Here is a 26012-nt window from a genome sequence, read left to right on the forward strand (position 1 = left end):
CTAAATGATGAAGACCACCTGTAATCTAAAAGCTCCGTCAAGCACAACTTTCCATGTACAGAGCCACACTGACATCTTCTAAACCAGACCATCTTCCAATATACACACAAAATGTTGGTGGAACGCAGCTGGCCAGACAGCATCTATAGGGAGAAGCGCTGTCAACATTTCCGGTCGAGACCCTTCATCAGGACTAACTGACGAAGAAAGATAGTAAGAGATTTGGAAGTAGGAGGGGGAGGGGAAAATGCAAAATGATAGAAGACTGGAGGGGGTGGGGTGAAGCTAAGAGCTGGAAAGGTGATTGGCAAAAGGGATACAGAGCTGGAGAAGGGAAAGGATCATGGGACGGGAGGCCTAGGGAGAAAGAAAAGGGGATAGGAGCACCAGAGGGAGATGGAGAACAGGCAGAGCGATGGAGAGAGAGAGAAACAAAAACTAAATATATCAGCGATGGGTAAGAAGGGGAGGGGCATTAACAGATGTTAGAGAAGTCAATGTTCATGCCATCAGGTTGGAGGCTACACAGCCGGTATATAAAGTGTTGTTCCTCCAACCTGAGTGTGGCTTCATCTTGACAGTAGAGGAGGTCATGGATAGACATATCAGAATGGAAATGGGACATGGAATTAAAATTTGTGGCCACTGGGAGATCCTGCTTGGTTGGAGAAACAACACCTTATATACCAGTGACAGCAGGATCTCCCAGTGGCCACACATTTTACTTCCACATCCCATTCTGATATGTCTATCCATGGCCTCCTCTATTGTCAAAATGAATCCAAACTCAGGTTGGAGGAACAACACCTTATATACCGGCTGGGTAGCCTCCAACCTGATGGCATGAACATTGACTTCTCTAACTTCTATTAATGCCCCTCCCCCTTTCTTTCTCCCTAGGCCTCCAGTCCCATGATCTTTTCCCTTCTCTAGCTCTGTATCCCTTTTGCCAATCACCTGTCTGGCTCTCAGCTTCACCCCACCCCCTCCGGTCTTCTCCTATCATTTTGCATTTTCCCCTCCCCCTCCTACTTTCAAATCTCTTAGTATCTTTCCTTTCAGTTAATCCTGACGAAGGGTCTCGGCCCGAAACGTCGACAGCGCTTCTCCCTATAGATGCTGCCTGGCCTGCTGTGTTCCACCAGCATTTTGTGTGTGTTGTTTGAATTTCCAGCATCTGCAGACTTACTCCTGTTTGCCGTCTTCCAATATGCTAGTATATCCCATCCTTCAAAATCTCCTCTAGAACCATCTACCATTGAGGAATATTGATCTGTTGAATAATATTACAAAATAACTAAATCACAGAAAACGTCAGAGTAGAAAAACAAAGTGTAGTTCATTCACGTATTGTCAGGGATGATGATGGAGGTAGATATGACAGAGGTATTTAAGTGACTCTTAGATAGGCACTTTACTATACAGAGAATGGTAGGATACGCAGGCAGAAGGGACTAGTTTAATTTGGTGTCCTTAACTTAATTAGTTCAATTAGTAATATTGTGGCATGGGGCAGAAGGGCCTGTCCCTCTGCTGTACTATTCTAATTTCAATGAACCCCAGCTACAACATAGCAGCCTCACTTACCTGGTTGGCAAGTTTCCTCTGGCCACATATTCCAACTCTTTCTCACCTAAGAAGCATAAATGGAAATCAGTTAAGGTTTAATCGACAATACAGTGTAAAAAGTAAAACCTTAAACCAGCTGAAAAACAAGCCATTATTGTTCACCTCTTGGAACTCAAAACTTTATCCAATAGGAATCATCATTAGAGCCTTTAATGAGGAAAAACATTACAGCTCTTCAAAGTACCATCAAATTCAAAGTCAAAGGATAAAATATTGATACACATCTTCAAGAATGAATCCCTGCCATTCAAAGAGCTAGAAGTAGATGTCAAGAAAGCTTTGGTTTTGGGTGGAGGTGGGGTATGAGAAGGTGGAGATTGAAAGGAGAAAATTAAAGAACATCTTGAAATATCAGTGCAGTGATTAAAATGTATGATCAATCTGCAACCATTAAGTTAAATACCAGAAAACATCAACATTTGCAGCCCCACACATTATTACTGTTTTGGCACAAATTCTGCTGCAAACATTATCTTGTAATTACATGAATTACAAAGGAGTCCTGTATCCTTACTACTACACAAGTTTAGTCTCTTTAAAGGGGGATAAATGTGGCTGCTGCACATACTGGGATCTTTAGAAGCTAAACATTGTTCAAAAGTGAGATGGATCCAATAAGAAAATCCCAGTTTCTACAGCTATATTAAAAGGGTGGCAAGGGAGAGAATAGGTCTCCTTAAAGATCAGTAAGACTGCCTATATCTCAAATGGTAGGTGATGGTGGGACTCTTAACAATTAATTCTTGATGCTTACAGAGGAGAAAATCATGGTAACTCAAGAGATAAGAGAAACGAGTGGAGATATTTTGGAGAGCATACATTCTACCAGGCAGGAGATAGATGCAGCCTTACAGTGCATTAAGCTGGATAAATTGCCAGGGTCTTGCCAAGTGCATCCTCAGACATTGAGGGAGGTGAGTAAATTAAGGAGATATTTGGGAAGCTATTTGTTTTATCTTTAGCCACTGGTAAGGTCTCCAAAGACTGAAGTATGTTGTTCTGTTACTCAAGAATGTACAGTTGTATCCTTAATGTGCAAAAACATTGCAGCTTCTCAAAGTATCATTAAAGAACAAGCCAAGGAACAACAGGCCAGTCAGCCTGACATCAGTGGTAGGAAAGTTACTGGGATAATTCTGAGAGGCTGGATTGACCAGCATTTGGATAGAAAGAGTGATCAGGAGGAGTCAGCATGGTTTTGTGCATGAGAAGTCATGCTTGACCTAGCTTTTAGAAACTTTTGAGGAAGTAACCAAAAAGGTAGATGAGGGTAGGACAGTGGATATTATCTATTTAGACTTAAGCAAGGCCTTTGACAAGGTCCAACATGGTAGGCTGGTCTGGAATGTTAGGCCACATGGAATCCAGAGAGAACTAGTTACAGGGATTCAAAATTAGTACAGAGGTAAGAAGCAGAGGGTAGTGGTTGACGGTTGTTTCTCAAAGTGGTGCCCATGAACTAGTAGTATGTGGCAGAGGTCATTGTTACATCCTTTCTTATTTGTTAATTACACAGATGATAGCATAGAAATACACATGGCTTATAAGTAAATTTGCAGATGGCATCATTTCAAACTACTCCAAATTGGAGTCATTTCACTGCACCAATGGACACACAAAAAATCTGTCTTTACACTGAAAGCTGCTCATCAATGGGCTTTACATGGACTAGTGATCCAAGTTGTCCTATTCCATTGTACATCATCTGTGGAAAACATTTTACAAATTTGAAAAGACATTTAACTACAAATCACAGCCCTATGACACCTAAAAATGCTGATTATTTTAAACTATTGGAATCTCAAAACAAACAGATTAAAGCTTTTGAAAATAAAGTCACAGCCAGTAAAAAGTTTCAGGAAATAAGTTATTTAGTAGCTTTAAGACCAGATCACTCAATGTTTTAAAAACTATGCAACAACCACAGTAAGGAGCACTCCAATCTCCTGGTACATACAGAAATCTGGTGGCTTAGTAGAGGAAGAGTTCTCAACAGGGTGCGTGGACTAAAAGGTGAATTGCAGGAGTAGTTTAAGAAAATAGTAGGGCAGATTTTGCTGAGTGCTTTGAAGATGAAGAATGGCTGCAAAAACTTGTCTTCTTAACAGACACTTTTTCATCATATGAACCAGTTGCACAAGTCTCTGCAGGGCCCTGTAGAAAATATTCTGACTTCAAGGTGATAAGATTCTCAGATTTAAAAGGAAACTGAATCTTTGGAAAAATCATGCTGCAAAGGGAAATCCTGAAATGTTCCCACTTCTGCTTGAGCTTGAGAGTGAGGAAGGATACCAGAAAGTTTCAAGTCTTATTGAAAACCACCTGGAAGAACTGTAGAACAAAACTGAAGAGTATTGTACCTCCCTTTCATCACAAGTGTAAGACTAGATGAGGGATCCTTTCTCTGAATCTTCTGCTCAGCCCAAGAACTTGACTTTGAGAGAAGAGGAAGAATTTTGTGAGCTGCACTTGATCATGCACTCAGGATGAGATTTATTGACCTGCCCCTTGACAAGTTCTGGATTTCTGTGAAAGAAGAATATCCTGCCATTCATTGGAAATCAACGAACATTTTGCTACAGTTTTCAACTTCTTACATGTGTTAGCAAGCTTCTTCTTGGTTAACAAGCATCAAGGGCAAAGATCAAAATAGTCTCACTTCAGTTGAAGGTGAAATACATGTGTGCTTATCGCAAGTTCAACCCAGAACTGAGAAATTTATTATGTTTACCTTATGAGTTTTTTTAAAATTTATAAAAGGGAAAGAAAGACATCAATAAGTAAACCAAGTTTAACTATCTGTTTTTTCTTCAAGAACGGTTGGCTAAAAATTCATCCTCTACTCAAAAGAGCATTGACAATAATTTATTATATCTACAACTTACTGATCACACTAACATACCGTGGGTTGTACATGTAACAATTTTTATGGAGGAGTTCCCTGAGACCTGAAAATTATTTCAAGGGTTCCTCCAGGGCAAAAAGGTTGAGAAAGGCTGGTCTAATCAAACAGACACAAGCGTACAAGTGCATAGTCCACTGGAAGTGGCATCACAGGGAGCCAAGTTGTTGGAAAAGCAATTTAGCACACTGGCCTTCATCATTCCACTTACTGAGTATAGAATTTGAGACATTATTTTTCATAATTGCATATGTTGCTGGTGTGTTTGCGCTTAGAGAACTGCATATAGTTTTTATAACCCTGTCACAGGAAAGATGTGATTAAACTAGAAATGTGCAGAAAACATTTAAGGGGATGTTGCCAGGACCAGGACTCCCCTCCCCCCAATCAGAGGGAGAGCTTGATCAGGAACATAGATGAATGAGGGGCAACTTTATAGAAACGTTTAAAATTACGAGAGACACAGGGGAGTCCAAATTGAGGGGGATAGATTTAGAATGAGGGGGAAAGATTCAAAGGGGACTTGAGCAACAGCTAGTTCACCAACAGCATATGGAACAAGCAGTTATCATTATCCTACCATTATAATCACCATTCCAAGCAAACAAAACTCACTACAACTCCATCATGCAGTCTAGAGGTAATGGAAGGATTAAGAGACAAAAAGGAAAAGGGACCCTGAACCAAACACACAGAAATCATTAATAGAAGCATGGCTGGTCGATAAGGTTGCTAAAAGGATTCACAATGTTTTCCTTCATTAATTGAGCTATAAAATATAAGAGTGGGGGGGACTTCCGGTAAGATGGCAATTGTTTAGTTGCTCTGAACTTTTGCTTCGTCATTCTTCTCATCTTTGCACTATATGTCTCCCTTCTTAAACCTTAGTTAGGTATTTTATTAGTTCTCTTTTACCTGCCTGCAAACACATCTATCTTATAATGGCTACCAAAAGTACTAAAACCAGGAAAAAGGAAACTTCTACGGCTTTGCCGGCTGACATTCTCGCTGTTTTGGAACAACATCGATAAGATATTTTAATGGATTTTAGAAATGAATTTAGAACTTCTTTCAACCAGCTGGATTTCAAATTGGATCGGATCAACGCTAGAGTGGATGAACATGCTGAACATTTATCTCGCATTGACTCAACTTCTGAAGATTTAAAACGCCGTGTTCGATATCTTGAAACTCTCTGCTCCAACCTAGAGGAGAAGAACAGTAAACTTTTTTCCAAAATGGTGGATCTTGAAAACCGGAGCAGATGTTGCAAACTACGAATTCTTGGTTTGCCAGAGGCCACCGAAAAGGGCTCTCCCATTGAATTTTTTTCTGATTTTCTCTGTGAGATTTTCGGGAAAGAATTTCTTCTGACTCCACCTGAGCTTGAAAGGACTCACAGGATGCATGTTCCTCGTGCAACTCTGGGTTCCCGTCCACGGCCGGTAATTTTGTGCTTTCATCAATACCAGGTGAAAAACCGTTTGATTATGGAGGCACGCCGCAGAGGTACTTTTGCTTTTCAAAATACGGTCATTCGTTTTGTGGAGGATTATGCCCCCCAGGTTCTGAAGATGTGTGCTGAGTTTAAAGGTGTAATGAAAGTGCTTTTTGTTCGCGGATTCAGACCCTCTCTCTGAAATCCAGCCGATCTTCGAATTACACTTACTACAGGAGATCATAAGTGGTTTAAATCAGTGAAAGAGGCTGAGGCATTTGTTGGAAGTCTTCCGGCCACCCCGTCTTCTTTGGAACCGGCCTGACCTTCTAAAATGGTTGATAAGTACTTCTCGAAGTAAAACTATTTTTTCCGAACTCAGACTTTATTTAAATAATTCAGACATTATCTATTGAAACTCTAAGGGCTGTAGTCAATCTCTCCCTGGACTTGGTGCGTTTTTTCTAATAATCTAAGTTTAATGTTTCCCTGCGGACTTTTAGATTGTACTTGTGTAATCTATTTTATTTTTGTATAACTTTATCTATAGAGAGCTACAATTGACTTTAACTTGTTTTGGAGGTTTGGAGTTTTTATTGAAGGCCTCCCTGTTGGTTGATTCATAGTTTGAGTTCTGTTTTTTTTTTCTGTAAATGGTCAATAAGTACTTTCTTTGAATTTATAATTTCACCCTTTTCTCCCTCCCCTTTTTTTCTTTTAATCTTTTATAATTTTTCGCGGGTAGGTTAGTTTTAGTTTTCTTCTGATTTTCTTTGTATTAAGTTTTATACTTCTGTTGAAGTTGTTCCTATTTGTAATGATGTTTTCTAGTGCATAAATTAGTTATTATTTGCTATAGTATTTATATGGAACTTTTGTTAACGACACCGAACTGGAAGTCATACTTGGGTTAATTTTTTTGGTAGAGCTAGCTGTTTTTTTAGGTAGCCATCTAGTTTTGGGTTGCGAGGGTGAGGTGGATTCTTCAGTTCCAACACTACTCACTGTTTCTTTTGTTTTCCTTTGTTATTCAGGACATGTCTCTGTTTTGATTCTATGTTTACATTTTTGCTCCCAGACTGTTATTGTACTGCTTGATTTTTTATATGCCTGCTGCCATCTATGCACTAACAATTGATAATGGTTAATACACTTAAACTTGTGAGCTGGAATGTAAAGGGATTGAATCATCCTGTTAAAAGAAGGAAGGTCTTCTCACATATTAAACAACTCAAAGCTGACATTGCTTTCCTTCAAGAAACTCATATTCGTAGTTTTGATAATTCTCGGCTTTTGTCAAAGTGGGCGGGTCAGCATTTTCATTCATCCTTTGCCGCCAAAGCTGGGGGGGGGGGGGGTCTCCATCCTTATTAACTCAAATATTCCTTTTGAACTCCATAATAAGATATCTCATACAAATGGTCATTTTATTATCGTTTCTGGTAAATTATATAATACTAAAGTTGTACTAGCAAACCTGTATGCTCCCAATTTTGATGATGTTAATTTTTTTGAACGTTTTTTCTCCTCACAACCAGATTTAAACTCATACTCTCTTATACTGGGTGGCGATTTCAATTGTTGGTTAGATCCTAATTTGGATCGATCGCCCTCTGTTACTAGACTACCTACTAAATCTGCCTTAGCTATTCAATCTTTTCTCTCTAATTATGGTATCTCTGATATATGGCATTTCCTTCATCCTACTGAGAGAGATTATTCTTTTTTTTTTCACATGTTCACCATACTAGAATGTTCACTAGAATTGACTACTTCTTACTCGATAATCAACTTATTCCATTTGTTTATTCTTGTGATTATCAGAGTATACTGATTTCTGACCATGCCCCAATTACTTTGTCTTTAAATTTCCCTGGTCTCCCTCAGAGGAACAAACACTGGCGTTTTGACTCGATTTTATTATCGGATGATGATTTTCTAAAATTTATTAAGGATCAGATAACCTTTTATTTTAACACCAATATATCATCTGAAATGTCATCCCAGATTGTCTGGGATGCCATGAAAGCATATTTGAGGGCTCAAATAATCTCCTATACAGCAACCCTTAATAGAAAGTCCTGTGCAGATCGATTAGACCTCACTAATCAGATTAAAGAATTGGATCAACTGTATGCTCAAACTAAGAATCCTGAATTATACAAGAAATGTGTAGAACTTCAAACTAAATTTAATCTTCTGTCTACTCAACCTGTCGAACGCCAACTTCTTGAAAGTAAGAGTTGCTTTTATATTCATGGTGACAAATCTGGTAAATTTCTAGCCAATCAATTGAGGCGTTCCAAAGCCAAACAACATTTTACAAAGATCCGGAAGGAGAATGGAGACTTTACATCGGATCACTTAGAAATCAATGACGCATTTTAAAATTTTTATTCTCGACTTTATTCCTCTGAAAGAGAGTATCTCTGTTGATCATTTTTTAAATAATCTGAATATTCCTTCACTTTCATCTGATTTTAAAGCTAAACTTAATGCGCCTATATCATCAGAAGAAATATCTTTTGCAATTTCTGCATTGTCTTCAGGGAAATCTCCTGGACCTGATGGGTTCCCCGTAGAATTTTATAAATCATTCTCTTCACTTCTTTCTCCTCAGTTATTCTCGGTATTATCTGATTCATTTAATTACGGTAAATTGCCACCCTCTTTTAATGAGGCATCTATTATTCTTTTATTGAAAAAGGGTAAAGACCCAACAGAGTGTTCCTCGTATAGGCCAATTTCTTTGCTTAATGTTGATGTTAAAATCTTGGCCAAAGTTTTGGCTTATAGATTAGAAATTGTTGTTCCCTCTATTATTTCTGAGGATCAAACTGGTTTTATTAAAAACCGTCTTCCTTTTTTTAACATTCGGCATTTATTTAACATTTTATATTCACCTCCAACTGGGATTCCTGAATGTGTTATTTCCCTCGATGCAGAGAAAGCATTTGATCGTACAGAGTGGAATTACCTTTTTGCAGTTTTAGAAAAATTTGACCATGGTCAAAGTTTTATCTCTTGGATCAAATTGCTGTATCTGTGTCCTACTGCCTCTGTTTTGACTAATTTTCAGAAATCCCAGTTATTTAACCTCAAACATGGCACCTGTCAGGGATGCCCTTTAAGTCCCTTTCTCTTTGATTTGGCTATAGAACCTTTGGCGATAGCATTTCAAAATTGTCCTGAATTGACCGGGATTTGGAGAGTGGGTGTTGAGCATAAAGTTTCTCTTTATGCTGATGACTTATTACTTTTTCTTTCAAATCCATCTACATCCTTACCTCCAATGTTTTCACTTCTTGATCAGTTTAGCCAGATCTCTGGCTATAAACTTAATTTACATAAGAATGAACTTTTCCCAATTAATAAAGAAGCACAAGAATTAACATTCCGTGATCTCCCCTTTAAAGTAGTTCATAATCAATTTACTTATCTTGGGATTACAGTCACAAGGAAGTTTAAGATCTTTTTCATGAAAATTTTGCCAGTCTTTCATATACTATAAAACAGAGTCTGTTACAATGGTCACCTCTATCTATGTCTTTGGTAGGTCGTATTAATGTTGTTAAAATGCATGTTCTCCCTAAACTTTTATATCTATTTCAATCTATCCCAATTTTTATCCCTAAATCTTTTTTTGATTCCTTAGACTCTATTATTTTGTCATATCTGTGGAAGAATAAGAGCTCTAGAATTAATAAAGTTTATCTCCAAAAATCTAAAAAAGAGGGCGGCATGGCTTTACCTAACTTTCATTTATATTATTGGGCAGCTAATATACGTTGTGCTACCTTCTGGTCTTTCTTCCATGGCCAACCTGAGTGCCCTAACTGGGTGGCAATGGAGTTGAGTTCCACTAAAGATTTATCTATTTCTGCACTTCTTGGCTCTGTACTCCCTAGTAGTTTGTCCAGATAAATAGTTAATCCTCTTGCTAGACACACTTTGCCAATATGGGCTGAGTTTAGGAAATTTTATGGTTTCCATGGTTTTTCCTTTTCTAGCCCTATCTTACATAATCACCTTTTTTTACCTACTACGTATGATTCAGCATTCCATGATTGGTATAGGAAGGGCATTAGACATTTTGAAGATTTTTTATTGATAATCGCTTCGCATCTTTTCAACAGCTCTCTGCTAAGTTCAATCTGCCCAGTGCTCATTTTTTTAGATATCTCCAAATTAGACACTTTATTAATTCCTAACTTCCCTGAAAAGCCTGAGAAAAATGTTATGGATTTCTTTCTTTCTATTAATCCACTAGGTAAAGGTTTAATATCATTTATTCGTGATAAATTAGCAGCCTTACGACATGCCCCTGTGGATAAAATTAAAATGGCTTGGGAGCATGATTTAAATACCTCCTTATCTGAAGAGACTTAGGACTCGATTCTCAAATCGGTTAATTCAACCTCTCTTTGTGCTCGCCATTGCCTTTTACAGTTTAAGATTGTTCATAGAGCCCATATGTCTAAATCTAAACTATCTCGATTTTACCCTAATATTAGTGCTCTTTGTGATAAATGCAAAAGGGGCGAGGCCTCTCTCATTCATATGTACTGGTTTTGTCCTAGCTTGGAGAAATTTTGGAAAGATATCTTCATAACGTTATCGTATATTCTGAATCACCACCTAGAACCTAACCCTTTAATTGCTTTGTTCGGTTTTTTGTGTGAGACAGATTTACGTCTGAGTTCGACTAAGTGTCGAATATTATCTTTTGCTTCTCTCCTGGCTAGACGTTTAATCCTCCTTAGATGGAGAGATGTTGCCCTGCCCACGCATGCTCAATGGCTTAACGATATTATGTCCTGCTTGGACCTTGAAAAAATTCATTATTCAGTTCTTAATTCGGATATAAAGTTCCATAAGGTCTGGGGACCTTTTATTGAGTACTTTCATAACCTTCCTCTTAACTAAGGTTTTCTTCCCGGTCCCTTGCTTTCAGCTCCTTTTTTTTGGTAGTAGGCATTAATATCTTCTGTTGCTAAGTGTATTTACAGTTTTGGGGGTTTGATTGTCGTGATTTATATTCTCTATATTGTGTTGTGGTTGGTCTGGAGTTTTTTTGGTTGCGGAGCTTGGGGAGGATACTAATTTTACATGTCTTCAATTTGGGTGCTTTCTCAATTATCTTTTTTTGTATTATATTATTATTGTATGTTTATTTTTGCACTGTATTAATGTTCTTCATTTTGATCTCGGTTTTTTTTATCTGTAGCGATGTAGAAAATGTATATTAAAAAAATAATAAAAAAAAGAGTAGGGAGGCTAATTTTGTAGCCTAGGGAAAAGTACACACTCAGGACAACAAATACATTTTCGGGTTTTAATTCCTTTATCTGTTTTAGAGGTTTTAGTGCCAGAAGAGGGTCTTAAAACAAAATGAATGACTTTACAACCATTTTCTGCCATTACAATCTCAGTTTAACCTTCAATCCACACCCTTGTGTATCGACAGATTGCATTTGCAGTATAAAAGTACATAAAGCAAACCGCACAAAACTAATACAGTACTAACACGGAAGTGGCAATTCTGAAGGAACACAATACAAACATTAGAATCCCACCAACCCTGTACCTTATACATAGCAGCGAAAATGTAAGTGAATGCATCCCATCTAAGATGTCTATTCCTTTTGAGTACACATGTGCTTAACTTCCAAACAGAGACTAAACATTCACATTACACTGTTACATTCACAATCAGTCATGATACAAAAGGTACACTTTGGCACAACTTTTAAAAGATATTGCCTGGTAGTTAAATTACAGAAAGACTGACCTACTTGGCCGGTAAGGAACTTTGCACAAGCCACGCTATCCAGCGCCAATGTCTTCACTCGTGAAGATCTAAAGCATCCATATGTAAAACATGTCAAATTACCGATATTCTCGATTCGCCAACAAGCATAAACAAATTCACATAGATATTGTCAATTAATACTCACTTTTCCTCACCATGCCCAGCATCGCTGGGAGGAACTTAATCCCAAAGCCTCACCAGCTACTTCTGCAGAAAACAAAATGGTCTCCTGACTATCACGCGTGTGCGTAATGACATCACCGTCTCCACTTAAAGGCACAGACAACTATTCTAGCATTACCCAGATGGATGCCCAAGTACACCTTTAACGAAAATGAATAAGATTCGACTGTCACCTGGTTACACTATTCTAGATTGAATTGACTTTATTTCTTACATCTTTTACATACACGAGTAAAAATCTTTACGTCTCCAGCTAAATGTGCAATCATAGTAATTCATAATAAATAGAACAGTCAATGTAATATAGAGTACACTCAAATCAGCGTGAGTTCATCAGTCTGATGGCCTGGTGGAAGAAGCTGTCCCAGAGCCTGTTTTTTCTGACTTTTATGCTGCAGTACCGCTTCCCAGATGGTAGCAGCTGGAAGAGATTGTGGTTGGGATGACTCAAGTCCTGTAATTAAGGGAAGTACAGTTCCCATACCAGGCAGTGATGAAGTCAGTCGTCAGTATGCTCTCAATTGTGCCCCTGTAGAAAGTTCTTAGGATTTGGGGGGCCCATACCAGACTTCCTCAACCATCCGAGGTGAAAGAAGCACCATTGTGCCTTTTTCACCAAACAACTGTTGTGTACAAACCACGAGGTCCTCGGTGATGTGGATGCTGAGGAACTTAAAGCTGTTTACCCTCTCAACCCCAGATCCATTGATATCAATAGGGGCTAACCCATCTCCACTTCTCCTATAATCCACAACCAGCTCCTTTGTTTTTGCGACATTGAGGGAGAGGTTGTTTTCTTGACACTGTGTCAGAGAGATGACTTCTTCCCTGTAGGCCACTTCTTATTGTTTGAGATTAGGCCAATCAATGTAGTGTTGTCAGCAAATTTAATCATTAATGGAGAATGTGTGGAGCAGGTTAAGAATAACAAGTATCTGGGAGAGCAGTTAGACGAGAAGCTAGACTGGACTGCCAACACAGATGCCCTGTGCAGGAAAACACAGAGTTGACTGTACTTCCTCAGAAGGCTGGCGTCATTCAATGTTTGTAGTGAGATGCTGAAGATGTTCTATCGGTCAGTTGTGGAGAGCACCCTCTTCTTTGTGGTGGCGTGCTGGGGAGGCAGCATTAAGAAGAGGGACGCCTCACGTCTTAATAAGCTGGTAAGGAAGGCAGGCTCCGTCGTGGGCACAGAACTGGAGAATATGACATCGGTGGCAGAGCGGAGGGCGCTGAGTAGGCTACGGTCAATCATGGAAAACCCTGAACATCCTCTGCACAGCACCATCCAGAGACAGAGAAGCAGCTTCAGCGGCAGGTTGCTGTCAATGCAATGCTCCTCAGACAGGATGAAGAGATCATTACTCCCCAACGCCATTTGGCTCTACAATTCAACCACCAGGGGCAAGACATGTTAAAGTGCCAGGGTTAGGACTGAGCTTAAGTTACCACTCAATGCACTTTAGTAAACTATTTAAGAACTTTTTAAAAGCTATTTATTAATGCTTTTTGGGAGGGTGATTTTAGATGCATATCATATTTATACTGAGTTAAATACTGTATGTAATTAGTTTTGCTACAATAAGTGTATGGGATACTGGAAAAATGTTGAATTTCCCCTTGGGGATGAATAAAGTATCTATCTAATCTAATTAGCAGATTGGAGCTGTGGGTGGCAATACAGTCATGGGTATACAGGAAGTAAAGGAAGGGACTCAGTACGCAGCCCTGAGGGCCTCCTGTATTGAGAGTCAGAGGGTTGGATGTGAGGGAGCCCACAACCTGCTGGCGATCTGACAGGAAATCCAGGATCCAGTTGCACAAGGCAGAGTTCTCTGAGCTTCTTGTTGAATCTGGATGGAACTATGGTGTTGAATGTTGATCTGTCGTCAAAGAACAGCATTCTCACATAAGCATCCTTCCTCTCCAGATGTGTAAGGATGGTGTGTACAGCAGTGGCTATTGCGTCATTGGTCAATTGGTTGTGTCGGTAGGCAAATTGTAGGGGGCCCAGTTTGGGTGGTAGCAAGCTGCAGATGTAATCTTTGACCAGCCTCTCAAAGCATTTGCTCATTATTGAGGTGAGTATGACAGGATACCAGTCATTCAGGTATGTTACCTTGGCCTTTATTTGGTACAGGGACAATAGTGGATAATTTAAAGCAAGAGGGCACTCTACACTGGGAGAGGGAGAGATGAAAAATATCAGTAAACACACCTACCAGCACCTTGCGACTGTCCACTCGTCTGTGTACCTCAGCCTCCGAGATGATCAGGTTGCATGTTGTAGTGGTGGCTTTCCTCAGAGGCTCAGAGTTAGCGACATCCCTTTCTTAATTTAAGTAGCATGAACTAGCCAGATAGACAAAAGTGCATCTAGCTATGTCTTGCCGATCTAAAATTTAAAGCATCGAGGAAGATGGAAAGTGGCGAGGACGAGAGTGGAAGGTGAGCAGGTCTTCAGCGCCCTATCACAGGGCCTCTCCCTTTCTCACACACTTGCTGCTGCCAGAGGAATGAGTCTTCATGTGAACAGCGTCTCTCTTCCTCTCACTCTCTGCTGTTGAAACATGGGTCTTGGGCAAAGCTTTATCAAGATGGTTTGTAGACTGGACTCTAGTTCATGTTGTGATGTGTTTATGGTTGCTGTTTTGAGCAATATTGATCAGGGTGGAATGCCTGCGATCAGCAAATGTCATAGCGCTTGACTGGACTGAACTGAGTTGATGCTGGACATTCCTGTACTGTTTTCATTGACTTTGTGGTTGATGTTTTATTTTCTGTGTTTTTGTTCTTATTTGCCATTTGCTCTCTCTTTTGTGTAATAGAGGTTTGGTGCTTTCCTTTGAACAAGTTTCATGGTTTTGTTTTGTGGGTCTGTGGGAAGATGAATTTCAGGGATGTACACTGCATACATACTTTGATAATAAATGTACCTTAAAAATCTTGAATCTTTGAAATTATAATCTCAATAGGTTGGCCATTAAAGGAAAGTCATTGTTGAGGCCAAGGCCATAAATGATATCTTAACCTTCAAAGCTTCTGCTTCAAGATAACCAACAACTAATACCTACCCAAAGATCAAATGAACAAAGTCAGTGGAAATGATATATCATTATTTAATTTCATAGTTGCAGCCACAAGCTCAGATACTGACATCAAAAATAATTTAGATCAAATTCTAATTACGAAGTATGTGTACTGCAGGAGGAAAGATAAAACAAATGCCAATGTACCAGTGGGTAAAAATCACACATTAGTACTACTCTGAGGTATTCAAATGACAACTTTTAAGGGCCAAAGGAATACACACCAAAATACTGGGTAGTCTGTAATGAGTTCAAAAAAGCCCAAGTTCAAAATTAGGAAACCTTGAAAACACTAGAATCAACATTCTAGTGTTTTCAACGTTTTCTAATTTTGATTACAATTAAAATATTTACAATTTTAAAAAAGGCTTGGAACTTCAACATTCAAGAATGAAATGGATGGTCACTTCTAACAACTATGAATTCAGTAATATGCCTTTGTCTTTCCACTATATCTGATGGTGCAATCAAGCATAGATTTTTCAAGCACATGAGCCTTGGTATCATGGAAGCTCAGAATGCTGCTATTACAAGTTTTGAGACTTGTTTGCAAAAGGGCTTCATAGAATCACAGTACCCCTTAAATTTATTTTGCAACTGTCTATTCTTCAAATATTAATTTATGACTGAAAGGCTATTACCAATGGTGCTCCACTGGGCACAATATTCCAAATGCTTGCAATATATACAGAGAATTCTGGTTAATTAGGCTAAAAGTTATCAGGGCAGCCACTTTTTTAGAATAGAACATAGAAAACACAGCACAATATAGGCCCTTCAGCCCACAAAGCTGTGCTGAACATGTCCTTACCTTGGAAATTACCTAGGCTTACACATAGCCCTCTATTTTTCTAAGCTCCATGTACCTGTCCAGGAGTCTCTTAAAAGACCCTATTGTATCTGCCTCCACCACCAGCAGCCCATTCCACACACTTAACACTCTCTGCATTAAAAAAAAACTTACCCTAACATCTCCTCTGTACCTTCTTCCAAGCACCTTACAACTTGGCCCTCTTGTGCTGGCCATTTCAGCCCTGGGAAAAAGCCACTGACTATCCACACGATCAATGCCTCTAGTCATCTATCAGGTCACCTCTCATCCTCCTTCGCTCCAAGGAAAAAAGGCCAAGTTTACTCAACCTATTCTCATAAGGCATGCCCCCCAATCGAGGCAACATCCTTGTAAGTCTCATCTGCACCTTTTCTATGGTTTCCACATCCTTCCTGTAGTGAGGCGACCAGAACTGAGCACAGTACTCCAAGTGGGGTCTGACCAGGGTCCTATATAGCTACAACATTACCTCTCAGCTCCTAAACTCAATCCCACGGTTGATGAAGGCCAATGCACCGTATGCCTTCTTAACCACAGCATCAACCTGTGCAGCTGACTTGAGCGTCCTATGGACTTGGACCCCCAAGATCCCTCTGATTCTCCACACTGCCAAGAGTCTTACCATTAATACTATATTCTGTCATCATATTTGACCTACCAAAATGAACCAGCTCACACTTATCTGGGATAACTCTTAAAATAATTGAAAAAATAGCTGGTCTTTCCTTCATTTGTTTGGGTCACTATGCCGTTTAATTGGACAGGAGATCATTGCCGAACAGTTTCCAACAGTTCAGTTGCACGCACTTGTACAATTGTTACTTCATGCTGAGAGCAAACAGTTTTTAAAATACCTGCAGTTCTGTGTGTTTGTGTTTTAAAAAAAAGAATGTTGTCACTAATAGTTGGCGAAAAGTAGCAAGACAATTTGGAACAGTTTTACTCACTGTAGTTTCAAGCATTCAGGCTTGGAGATCCAAGAAACGGCCAGGAGTAAAACTGAAAGGATTTAGCTACTTCAGCAAGTTAAGAACTATGAAGAACTTGAAGGGATCAACAATCATCTTTAATGTTACAATAAAAATGAAAATTTGGAGAATGCAATTGTCAAAAGCATTGTATAAAGGGCAACCCATTATTATCTGCACCACATATCTACGCTGATTTTGTTCATTTACAGTCAAAAGGACATGGCAGTGTACATTGGATGAACTCCTCCATTGATAACTATTAGGAACTAATACAGGTTTATAGTACTATTGTGTATTGAGAGTGTTCAAATTTGATAACTTAAATATGTAATTAGATAGTGTTTTATACCTTTTAATTAATCCCATGAAACCGACTAATTTGGGGCAGCTGCTTAATTAGGCCAAAATGTACTGGTCCTGCTATGTCTCAATTAACTGGAGTCCACTGTATTGACAATCTGAACCTAAATATAGAAAGCATTGTAACATAGCTTGTATTGAAACAAAACTTGGTCACGTGACTGGCATGGGAAATAGGACCATGAATTTGTCACTGAAATGCTGGGTAGCACATCTGGCACAGTCACAATATACTGAATGACATTTTTTTTAATATAAATGTGGTAAATTTTCCATAATTCTCAGTTGTATTAATGTTCAAACCAAGCACCAAATTTAAATTATATTCGCATAATTTAAACTTTCTTAAGACTAATATATCATTAATCCAACATATCCAAACAACCTTTGCTAATTCATAAATAGCATTCTTTTGGGACCAACAGATCAGGAGGTTTATTTTTTTAAAAAAAGTGTTCATGTAGGTGTAACTGCCAACAAACAGTATTTTCCATCCCCAATTTGAAATGAAAAGACAGTATAAGGCAACCACCACATTGTCAGGCCTGGAGACAACACAAATCAGACTAATGGAAGATGTAAGCAACACACAAGCTGGAAAAACTCAGCAGGCCAGGCAGTGTCTATGGAAAAGAGTATAGTCAGCACATCGGGCTAAGACCCTTCATCAGCACATCCTATCTAAGATAAAGGGCCCAAAACTGCACACAATACTCTACCTTACTAATACTTTATAAAGTCTCAAAATTACATCCTTCATTTTATATTCTAGTCCCCTGGAAATGAATGTTTTCATTGCATTTTCCTTCCTCATCACAGACTCAATCTGCAAATTAACCTTGAGGGAATCCTGCATAAGGACTCCCAAGTCCCTTTGCACCTCAGTTTTTGTATTTTCTCTCCATTTAGAAAATAGTCGACCCTTTCAATTCTTCTACCGAAGTGCATGACCATACACTTCCCAACATTGTATTCCATCTACAATTTCTTTGCCTATTCTCCTAATCTGTCCAAGTCCTTCTGTAGCCTCTCCAGTCTCTCAAAACAACCTGCCCCTCTACCCACCATCTGCAAACTTTGCAACAAAGCCATCAATTCCATTATCCAAACCATTGATATACATTTAAATAAATTGGTTTGAACACAATTACACTAGTTACCAGCAGCATGCCGTAAAAGGCTCCCTTTATTCCCACTCTCTGCCTCCTGCCAATCAAACACTGCTTTACACATTTTAGAATCTGTCCTGTAATACCATGGGCTCATAGCTGGTTAAGCAGCATTATGTGTAGTACCTTGTGAAAACGCCTTCTGAAAATACAGTACACAACATTATCCAATTCTCCTGTGTCTATCCTATTTATTAATCTCTCAAAGAATTCCAATGAATTTGTCAGGTAAGATTGTCCTTTGAAGAAACCATGCTGACTACAGCCTATGTTATCATGTGCCTCTGAATACCCTGAGACCCAAGGTAGATGAGTTATTAACTTCAAACTTTCTGCATAATCACTCAGAGTTGACCTGCATGTGCATGTAACGAGAGCTGTATAACTCATCTCCTTCTACCTTAGGCCACGAGCTTATCTATTACCCCTGCTGTGGACAATTCTGGAGGTCAAAGATGCTGACTTCTACAAAGAAAGATCTGTATGCTCCACAATCACTGGACTAAGTGTGTAAATGTAGGAGGGGATTATGTTGAAAAATAAATGTGCTAATTTTTCTAAAGTTGGCTCCTTCTACCTTAGGCCATGAGCTTATCAATCACCCCTCATATATTATGTTGGAGTCAGTGAGCACACTACAGCACAGAAGCAGGACCTTCGACCTCTCTGGCCCATGCCAAAATGCTATTCTGCCTAGTCCCATCGACCAGCACCTGGACACTTCCCATTCATGTACTTATCCTAACTTTTCTTAAATGTCAGAGTTGAACCCACATTCACTAATTACTAATGATGTCTATGCCATCATTTCTATGAACAAGTTCCTGGTGATACAATTTGAAATTGTAAACACTTCTTTTTCAAAGCTCAGTTTTCTCTCTACAGCATTTGAATTCAGTAAATGCAGTATTAGTTAAAGACCCATCAGTGGTGATGGCAGTGATAAAAACAAAAACAATTTTGCACGTCATAAAAAAACATATTGGCACTATAAAAACCCTAAAAGCCCCTAGGTAAAAACAGGCATTCTAAATTTATAAATATGCACAATGGGGAAAAAATTCCTTGCCCTTCAGGAAGCATTTATGCTTGCCAAGTCACATCAAGTGTCAAAGTGCATTTAGGTTGGAATGACGGTTTGTCCAGCGGCAAATTTATGAATGATGCTGAAGAGATTTGGAAAACACTTAAACTGTGCCCACTTTTCTGAAACCGCTGGTTTCAAGCTCATGCCATCCTGCAGGAATCCTATTTTAGGAAACAACTTGAATACATAGATTCCAGGAAGGAACTCAATTCCAACATCAAGCCATTAAAATGTTTGGGATGCAGTGTGAGGTAAACCAACCACAAACTCAGTTTAACATACACATGCATGCATCCACTCACCTTGGATTTAGATTTGAAGCAAAACTGTTTTGGGATTAAAGTCTGTAATCATTAAAATGTAGTCCAGTACAAGACACCAAATATTAACTCCTGAATTAAGAGTTGAATACTCGAGTTGGGGAGTGGGGTAGGTGGGAGACTGGGAGGTGAAGTGCAAGGGCAATGCATAGCAAGGAAGGCACCACAGTTCCAGCAACCTGAGTGCTAACATCAGGTGCTCTATAGAGTCTGAACATTCTCTTTATCAATATGTGGTTTTCCCTCAGGTCCTCTAAGTTTCTTTCTCAACAATTGGTCCCTGTGAGTAGTCGTAACTTGCCAATTAAGTTTTCTTACTTAAATCATCAATACAGCCATGGATGAACCAAGAGGTTCACAGTCTGCTGAGGGCTAGATCTACAGTATTCAAGACCAATGATCTAGAACTGTACAAGTAGTCCAGGAATGACCTATGGAAGGCCATCATGAGAGCAAAAAGGCAGTCCCATGTGAAGTGGAGACACAATTGGATGCAAAACAGCTATGGCAAGGTTTGTAGGAAATAATAGCCTGCAAGTCCATAAGACATTGGAGCAGAACCAAGTCATTCAGCCCATTGAGTCTGCTCTGCCACTTGATCATGGCCAATCAATTTCCCCCTCAACCCCAGTCGCCTGCCTTTTCCCCATTTCCTTTAATCAAAACTCTTATCAACCTTGGCTTTAAATACATTCAAGGCCAGCCACCAATGAGATTCACCACTCCCTGGCTAAAGAAATTGCTCCTCCTCTCCACTGTAAATGGACGTCCCTCTGTCCTTTTATATATAAAAAGATAAATTACTCCACACGCTCCCGATAGTCCAAGTCAGCCCACACCGCAGTGACACTGCCGGGAGAGCCCGAGCCGCATTTACCGCTAGCACGCGGGACGCTCGCCTCCACGCGTTCTCCGCATTTACCGCTAGCACGCGGGACGCTCGCCTTCACGCGTTCTCCGCATTTACCGCTAGCACGCGGGACGCTCGCCTCCACGCGTTCTCCGCATTTACCGCTAGCACGCGGGACGCTCGCCTTCACGCGTTCTCCGCATTTACCGCTAGCACGCGGGACGCTCGCCTTCACGCGTTCTCCGCATTTACCGCTAGCACGCGGGACGCTCGCCTCCACGCGTTCTCCGCATTTACCGCTAGCACGCGGGACGCTCGCCTCCACGCGTTCGCCGCGAGCCAGCCCCGGGACTCGCCCTTTCCAACCGCCACCGGCTCCGCACCCGCAACCCAGCCTGATGGTACCTGCAGCCGGTCGTGATTGATAGCCCGAACAGCCGCTCATGCAGGCATCCCGTGTCAACATTTCGATTACAGTGAGAAAGCGTAATCACTGCATCGATTGAATAAATCAAAGGGGAAACCGATAATGATTCAAAAGAATATATATTTAACTCCCTGCAGCTGTATTTTATATTGCAAGATCCTTTGCTTATATCATGCATCGTTGATGTTTCTGGTCATTCAATATTTCCTCCTTAAAATTCGAGACCGTCTTTAACTTTTTAAAATAATTTATTATTGCAAGTTACCCTCCAGCCGCGCACACTTCGACGTCTGCTGTTCGCCCGCCGCCAGAGCGCCTCCTGTAGGCTGGGGCTGGGACTGTGGGAGAGTCCCACCGGCCTAATTCTTTTTGTTGTGATTGTGACACAGCGCTCCGCCCGCAGGCACGTTTCTTTTACCTTTAGTAATGTGGAGCAGACGGTCAGACAAATGGTTTGAAGTGGCTGCTTAAGTACATTGCTTTTATATAGGGATATAGAGGGAAGGCGGGATTTCCTGTATGAAGCGTTGTTGAGAGCTCATTATTATTTGTTATCCATGAAGAGTGAATGTTGCTGAGTTTCAAGCAGCATTATGGGGATTGATCTATATATTTTTCTTGTGCTATATTTTTATTTCGCAGAAGTTCGCTTGCAGATTTTAGTGTGGGTCGCATCCAATCCTACACCTCGCAACATCGTTAAATTGCAAACACAAAGTACACTGAAGATGCTTTGGTCAAATCAACACGTACAAACAAACAGCTTATTTGTACGTGTTGATCGTTAAATTGTGCCTGATGAAGGGTCTCGGACCGAAACATCGACTGATTACTCTTTTCCATAGATGCTACCTGGCTTGCTGAGTTCCTCCAACAGTTTGTGTGCTTTACTTTGATCTCCAGCATCTGCAGGTCTTTTCTTGTTTAGTAAATTGTGTCTTGTGGTTTGGTTGGATTATTAAACTATTATAAGGTTATCATATCAATGCTGAAAATTTGGAATTAAAATCAGAAAATCCTGGAACTACTCTTCAGGCCAGCGACATTTTGAAAAGAGAAGCTGAAAAGCTTTTGGTTCAATTATTGTATACCAACAAAAAAAAATACACACAAATCACCCTTCTATCTGCCCCTTTTCCAGTAGATCTTTTGATAACCTTTATTAGTTGGTGTCATCATGACATGTCATTAATCTCTTTTCAATTCCAGGTGCTGCCTATAGGCAGTTTGTCTGTTCTCCCCATGACAACATAGGTTTTCTCCAGGTTCTCTGGTTTCCTCCCGCACTTCAAAAACCTGAAGGTAAAGGTAGCAAATGATGGACATACTATATTGGCGCTAGAAGCATGACAGCACTTGTGGGCTACCCCCAGCACATTCTTGCACTATATTGATTGTTGCAATTCACTGTATCTTTCGATGTACATGTGACAAATAAAGCTAATCTTTAAAATCACGATGTGCTGGGAGATTAAAAAACTCGTGTGTTAGAGAAAGTGTGTTAATGTTAAACATTATAACAGGTTTTTTGATTCCATCATGTCACAGGCTTTTTCCTTCATTCACTGCCCCTTCCATAAGAAACAGGAGCAGGAATCGCCATCTGGCCTGTCGAACCTGCTCCGCCATTCAAAAAGCTCTTTCAATAAGATTCCATTTTCTCCCCTGCACAAAACTTATTTCATTTCTAACGTTTCCTTCTTTTGATAAAAGGCCATAGGAAACATTACTGTTGCTCTTCTCTCCATAAATGCTCCCTGACTTGCTGAGTGTTCACAGAATTTTCTGATTATTTGTATTTAAATGTTCAAGTTTTAAGGTCTTTTTAAGCTGCTTCATTCCACTGAAAGCAGTAAATTTCAAAATCACCCGCCCCGCCACTTCTCCAATTATTACTATTCATGAGAGAAGAAAGTCATGTACAATTATGTATTTCAAGAGAAAAAATAGATGCATAGCAGGTATAAGCAGATAAGAACAAATAAGGTACTTATAGAGCTTAAAAGAGTTCAGAGAAAATGTACAGCAATGTTGCCAGGAATTATAAGGAAAGGTTGAATAGGTTCGGACTTTATTCCTTGGAATGTGGAAGATTGTGAAATTTGGATAGGGGTGTGCAAAATATGAGAAGTATAGGTAGGGTAAATGCAAGCAGGCTTTATTCCACTGAGATTGGATGGGACTACAACTACAGGTCTGGGGTTAAGGTTGAAAGGTGAAAGATTTAAGGGTAACATGAGGGAAAACTTCTTCACTCAGGGGGTTGCATGAGGGTGCAATGAGCTGCCACCACAAGTGGAGCAGGCAAGTTTGATTTCAACATTTAAAAGAAGTTTAGATAGGTATGTGGATGGTAAGGGTATGGAGAGCCATGGTCCAGATACAGGTTAATGGTAGTAGGCAGTTTAATTGGTTTGACGTTGATTAGATGGGCCAAAGTGCCTGTTTCTGTACAGTACAGACTCTCTATTTCTTGCATTACAAGGAAAGTATCATTGTGTCACTCTATTAGTACCATCATGCAGCTGATAAGAGTTGATTCTGCATCTCAGGGTGAGTACAGTTCAGTCCTATCCTTGGGTGTTGTCTGCCTGGAGTTTGCATGTTCTCCCAGTGATTGCATGCACTTTCACCAGGTGCTCCAACTTCCTCCTCCATCTCAAAGAACGGTAGATTAACTGGCCTCCATAGTTGACCCCTAGTGTGTAGGTGAGTGATGATGGTAAGTAATGGGAATTTAGGGAGAATGAAGTGTGATAGTATAGATGCATCTTTGATTTATGTTTTTCAAGATTCAAAGATTTAAAGTGCATTTATTGTCAGAGAAGTATTTATGCAATATACAACCCTGAGATTCGTCTTTCGACAGATTGCCACGAAAGAAAGAAAACTATGGAATCTGTTGAAAGGAAAGCGTCAACCTCCCCTCTCCCCCACCCCCACCACACACAAAAAGACAAGGAGTGCAAACAGCAAAAAAAAGTGAAGAACACAGAATATATAAACTAACACACAAAGTCATCAAAAGAGTCGAGGCCTATTCAGTTCAGCTCAGTTCAATCTAATTTGTTACCTGTAGTCCACGCTGATCAAAATCACTCGAAACAGCAGTGAGAAAAGGAGTGACCAAAAACATATCATTATGTGAACTGCAGAGTCCGATTCGCAAACCACTTTGATTAAACATTACACAAGACCCCAGACTCCAGCTCTGACAGCATAGAAGGAGAGAGAGAGACCTTCGCCTGAGAGCAGTGAGCGAGAGGGAGAGAGAGACTGTCACACACAAACACCTTCTTCCAAACAAGAGGCTGGTAGACGGCAATGATAGAGTAGCCAAACATCCTGCGCCACTCATTTATACCCATGTGACCAATAAAGCTACTAACCCAAAGCAACACACACAAAATGTTGCAGGAACTCAGCAAGTCAGGCAGCATCCATAGAAATGAACAAACAGTCGGCATTTCGAGCCAAGACCCTTCTACAGGACTGGAAAGGAGAGGTGAAGATGCCTGAATAAAAAGGTGAGGGAGGGGAAGAAGGAAAGCTAGAAGGCGATAGGTGAAGCCAGGTGGGTGGGAAAGGTAAATCTACTAACCCGTACATCGATGGAACGTGGGAGGAAACCCACACAGTCACCGGGTGAACATACAAACTGTGGTGAACTATGTGCCTGTCTGGACACGCCCCCTGCTGACTGCTCCTGTGGATCCTCCCACAGGCCCCTGTATAAAGGAGATCTGAGGCCTGACGCTCGGCCTCAGTCTCCAGGACATTGTATGATAGACACTCACTCCTGGTTCCTTCTTCCAGTCAATAAAAGCCGATATCTCGCCTTACGTCTCAGTGTGAGTTATTGATGGTGCATCACAAACTCCTTGCAGACAGTGGCAGGATCTTAACGTATTGCTGGCGCTGTAACAGCACTACACTACCATGCCCGTTCAATTTTTGGCTTCATCTCAGTGGGCTGAAGGGTAGGAAAATGTTTTATGGGAAGCACAGTATAATCTGCTTGTGGACTTACAGATTTATTTTATATTAGGGCCTATTTGGATTTGGACTGATCTCAAAATTATTACCGTGGAGTTTTAAAGCAATTCATAATTTGTATGAGAAAACTAGAAATGTTCAGAATGTCAGCAAGTTGTAAGTAAAGCAATAATAACAATTTTGTGTAAAATTAGTGACTGGAGACTTAGAAATGTTTAGCGTTTATAATGGGAAACCACTAGAGGGAGTGTCGAGTCAATGGAAGGATAAAGTGGCCAAATGTGGGCACTGTCATAACTAGATTAACAATATTTGTTACATATACATGGAAGCATACAGTGAAATATGTTGTTTGCATCTACGACTAACACAGCCCTATTATCTGCTGGAGCAGCCCGCAAGTGTCGTCATGCTTCAGACACCAGCATAGCATGCCCACAAATTACTAATCCTAACCCATACACCCTTTTGGAATGTGGGAAGAACCGGGAGCACCCAGAGGAAATGCACGCAGTTACTGGGAGAATGTACAAACTCCTTACAGACTGGAGGGAATTGAACTCCAATCAAAGGCACTGTTGTGTGTGACTTAGAGGAAAGCCTGTGTTATTATGTGCTGACAGCATTTGTTCCAGGTGATAGACCTCAGGGCTTTAAGAATGGTGAAGAGGAGGTTGCAGTGTCAATAAAACTGGGTCGACTTTGGAACGAACCACCAATATAACGAGTTCTAGATCCAAATCTGATATTTGTGTGCTGACATGTTCACAGACACAAATGTGATCATAATTGGTTTTGTGACCTATTTTAATTCCTTTCCCACACTGTGTTTTAGATTTTGTTCCCAGGCTTCTAGAAGTGATCAATAAATACTGCTGTTACCCAATTTACCTGTTTTTTAATGGATGTCTTCTACATACAAGGTAAAAATAAATATCTCTGAAAGT

The 26012-nt window shown here is 40.1% G+C and overlaps 1 protein-coding gene across 1 annotated transcript in view; it reads right to left on the reverse strand.

The window, feature by feature from the left end:
* Positions 1-21108, reverse strand: part of clocka (clock circadian regulator a) — a 134748-nt gene extending 113640 nt beyond the window's left edge. The window contains exons 1-2 of the mRNA XM_059988635.1: positions 21048-21108; positions 1588-1633 (exon numbers count right to left, since the gene is read on the reverse strand). Of these exons, the coding sequence (XP_059844618.1) occupies positions 1588-1633; positions 21048-21108 (107 nt within the window). The remainder of the gene's footprint in view (positions 1-1587; positions 1634-21047) is intronic.
* Between the last annotated feature and the right edge of the window lie 4904 nt (positions 21109-26012).

This window comes from Hypanus sabinus, chromosome 14, assembly GCF_030144855.1.
Source record: "Hypanus sabinus isolate sHypSab1 chromosome 14, sHypSab1.hap1, whole genome shotgun sequence".
Lineage (NCBI taxonomy): Eukaryota > Metazoa > Chordata > Chondrichthyes > Myliobatiformes > Dasyatidae > Hypanus > Hypanus sabinus.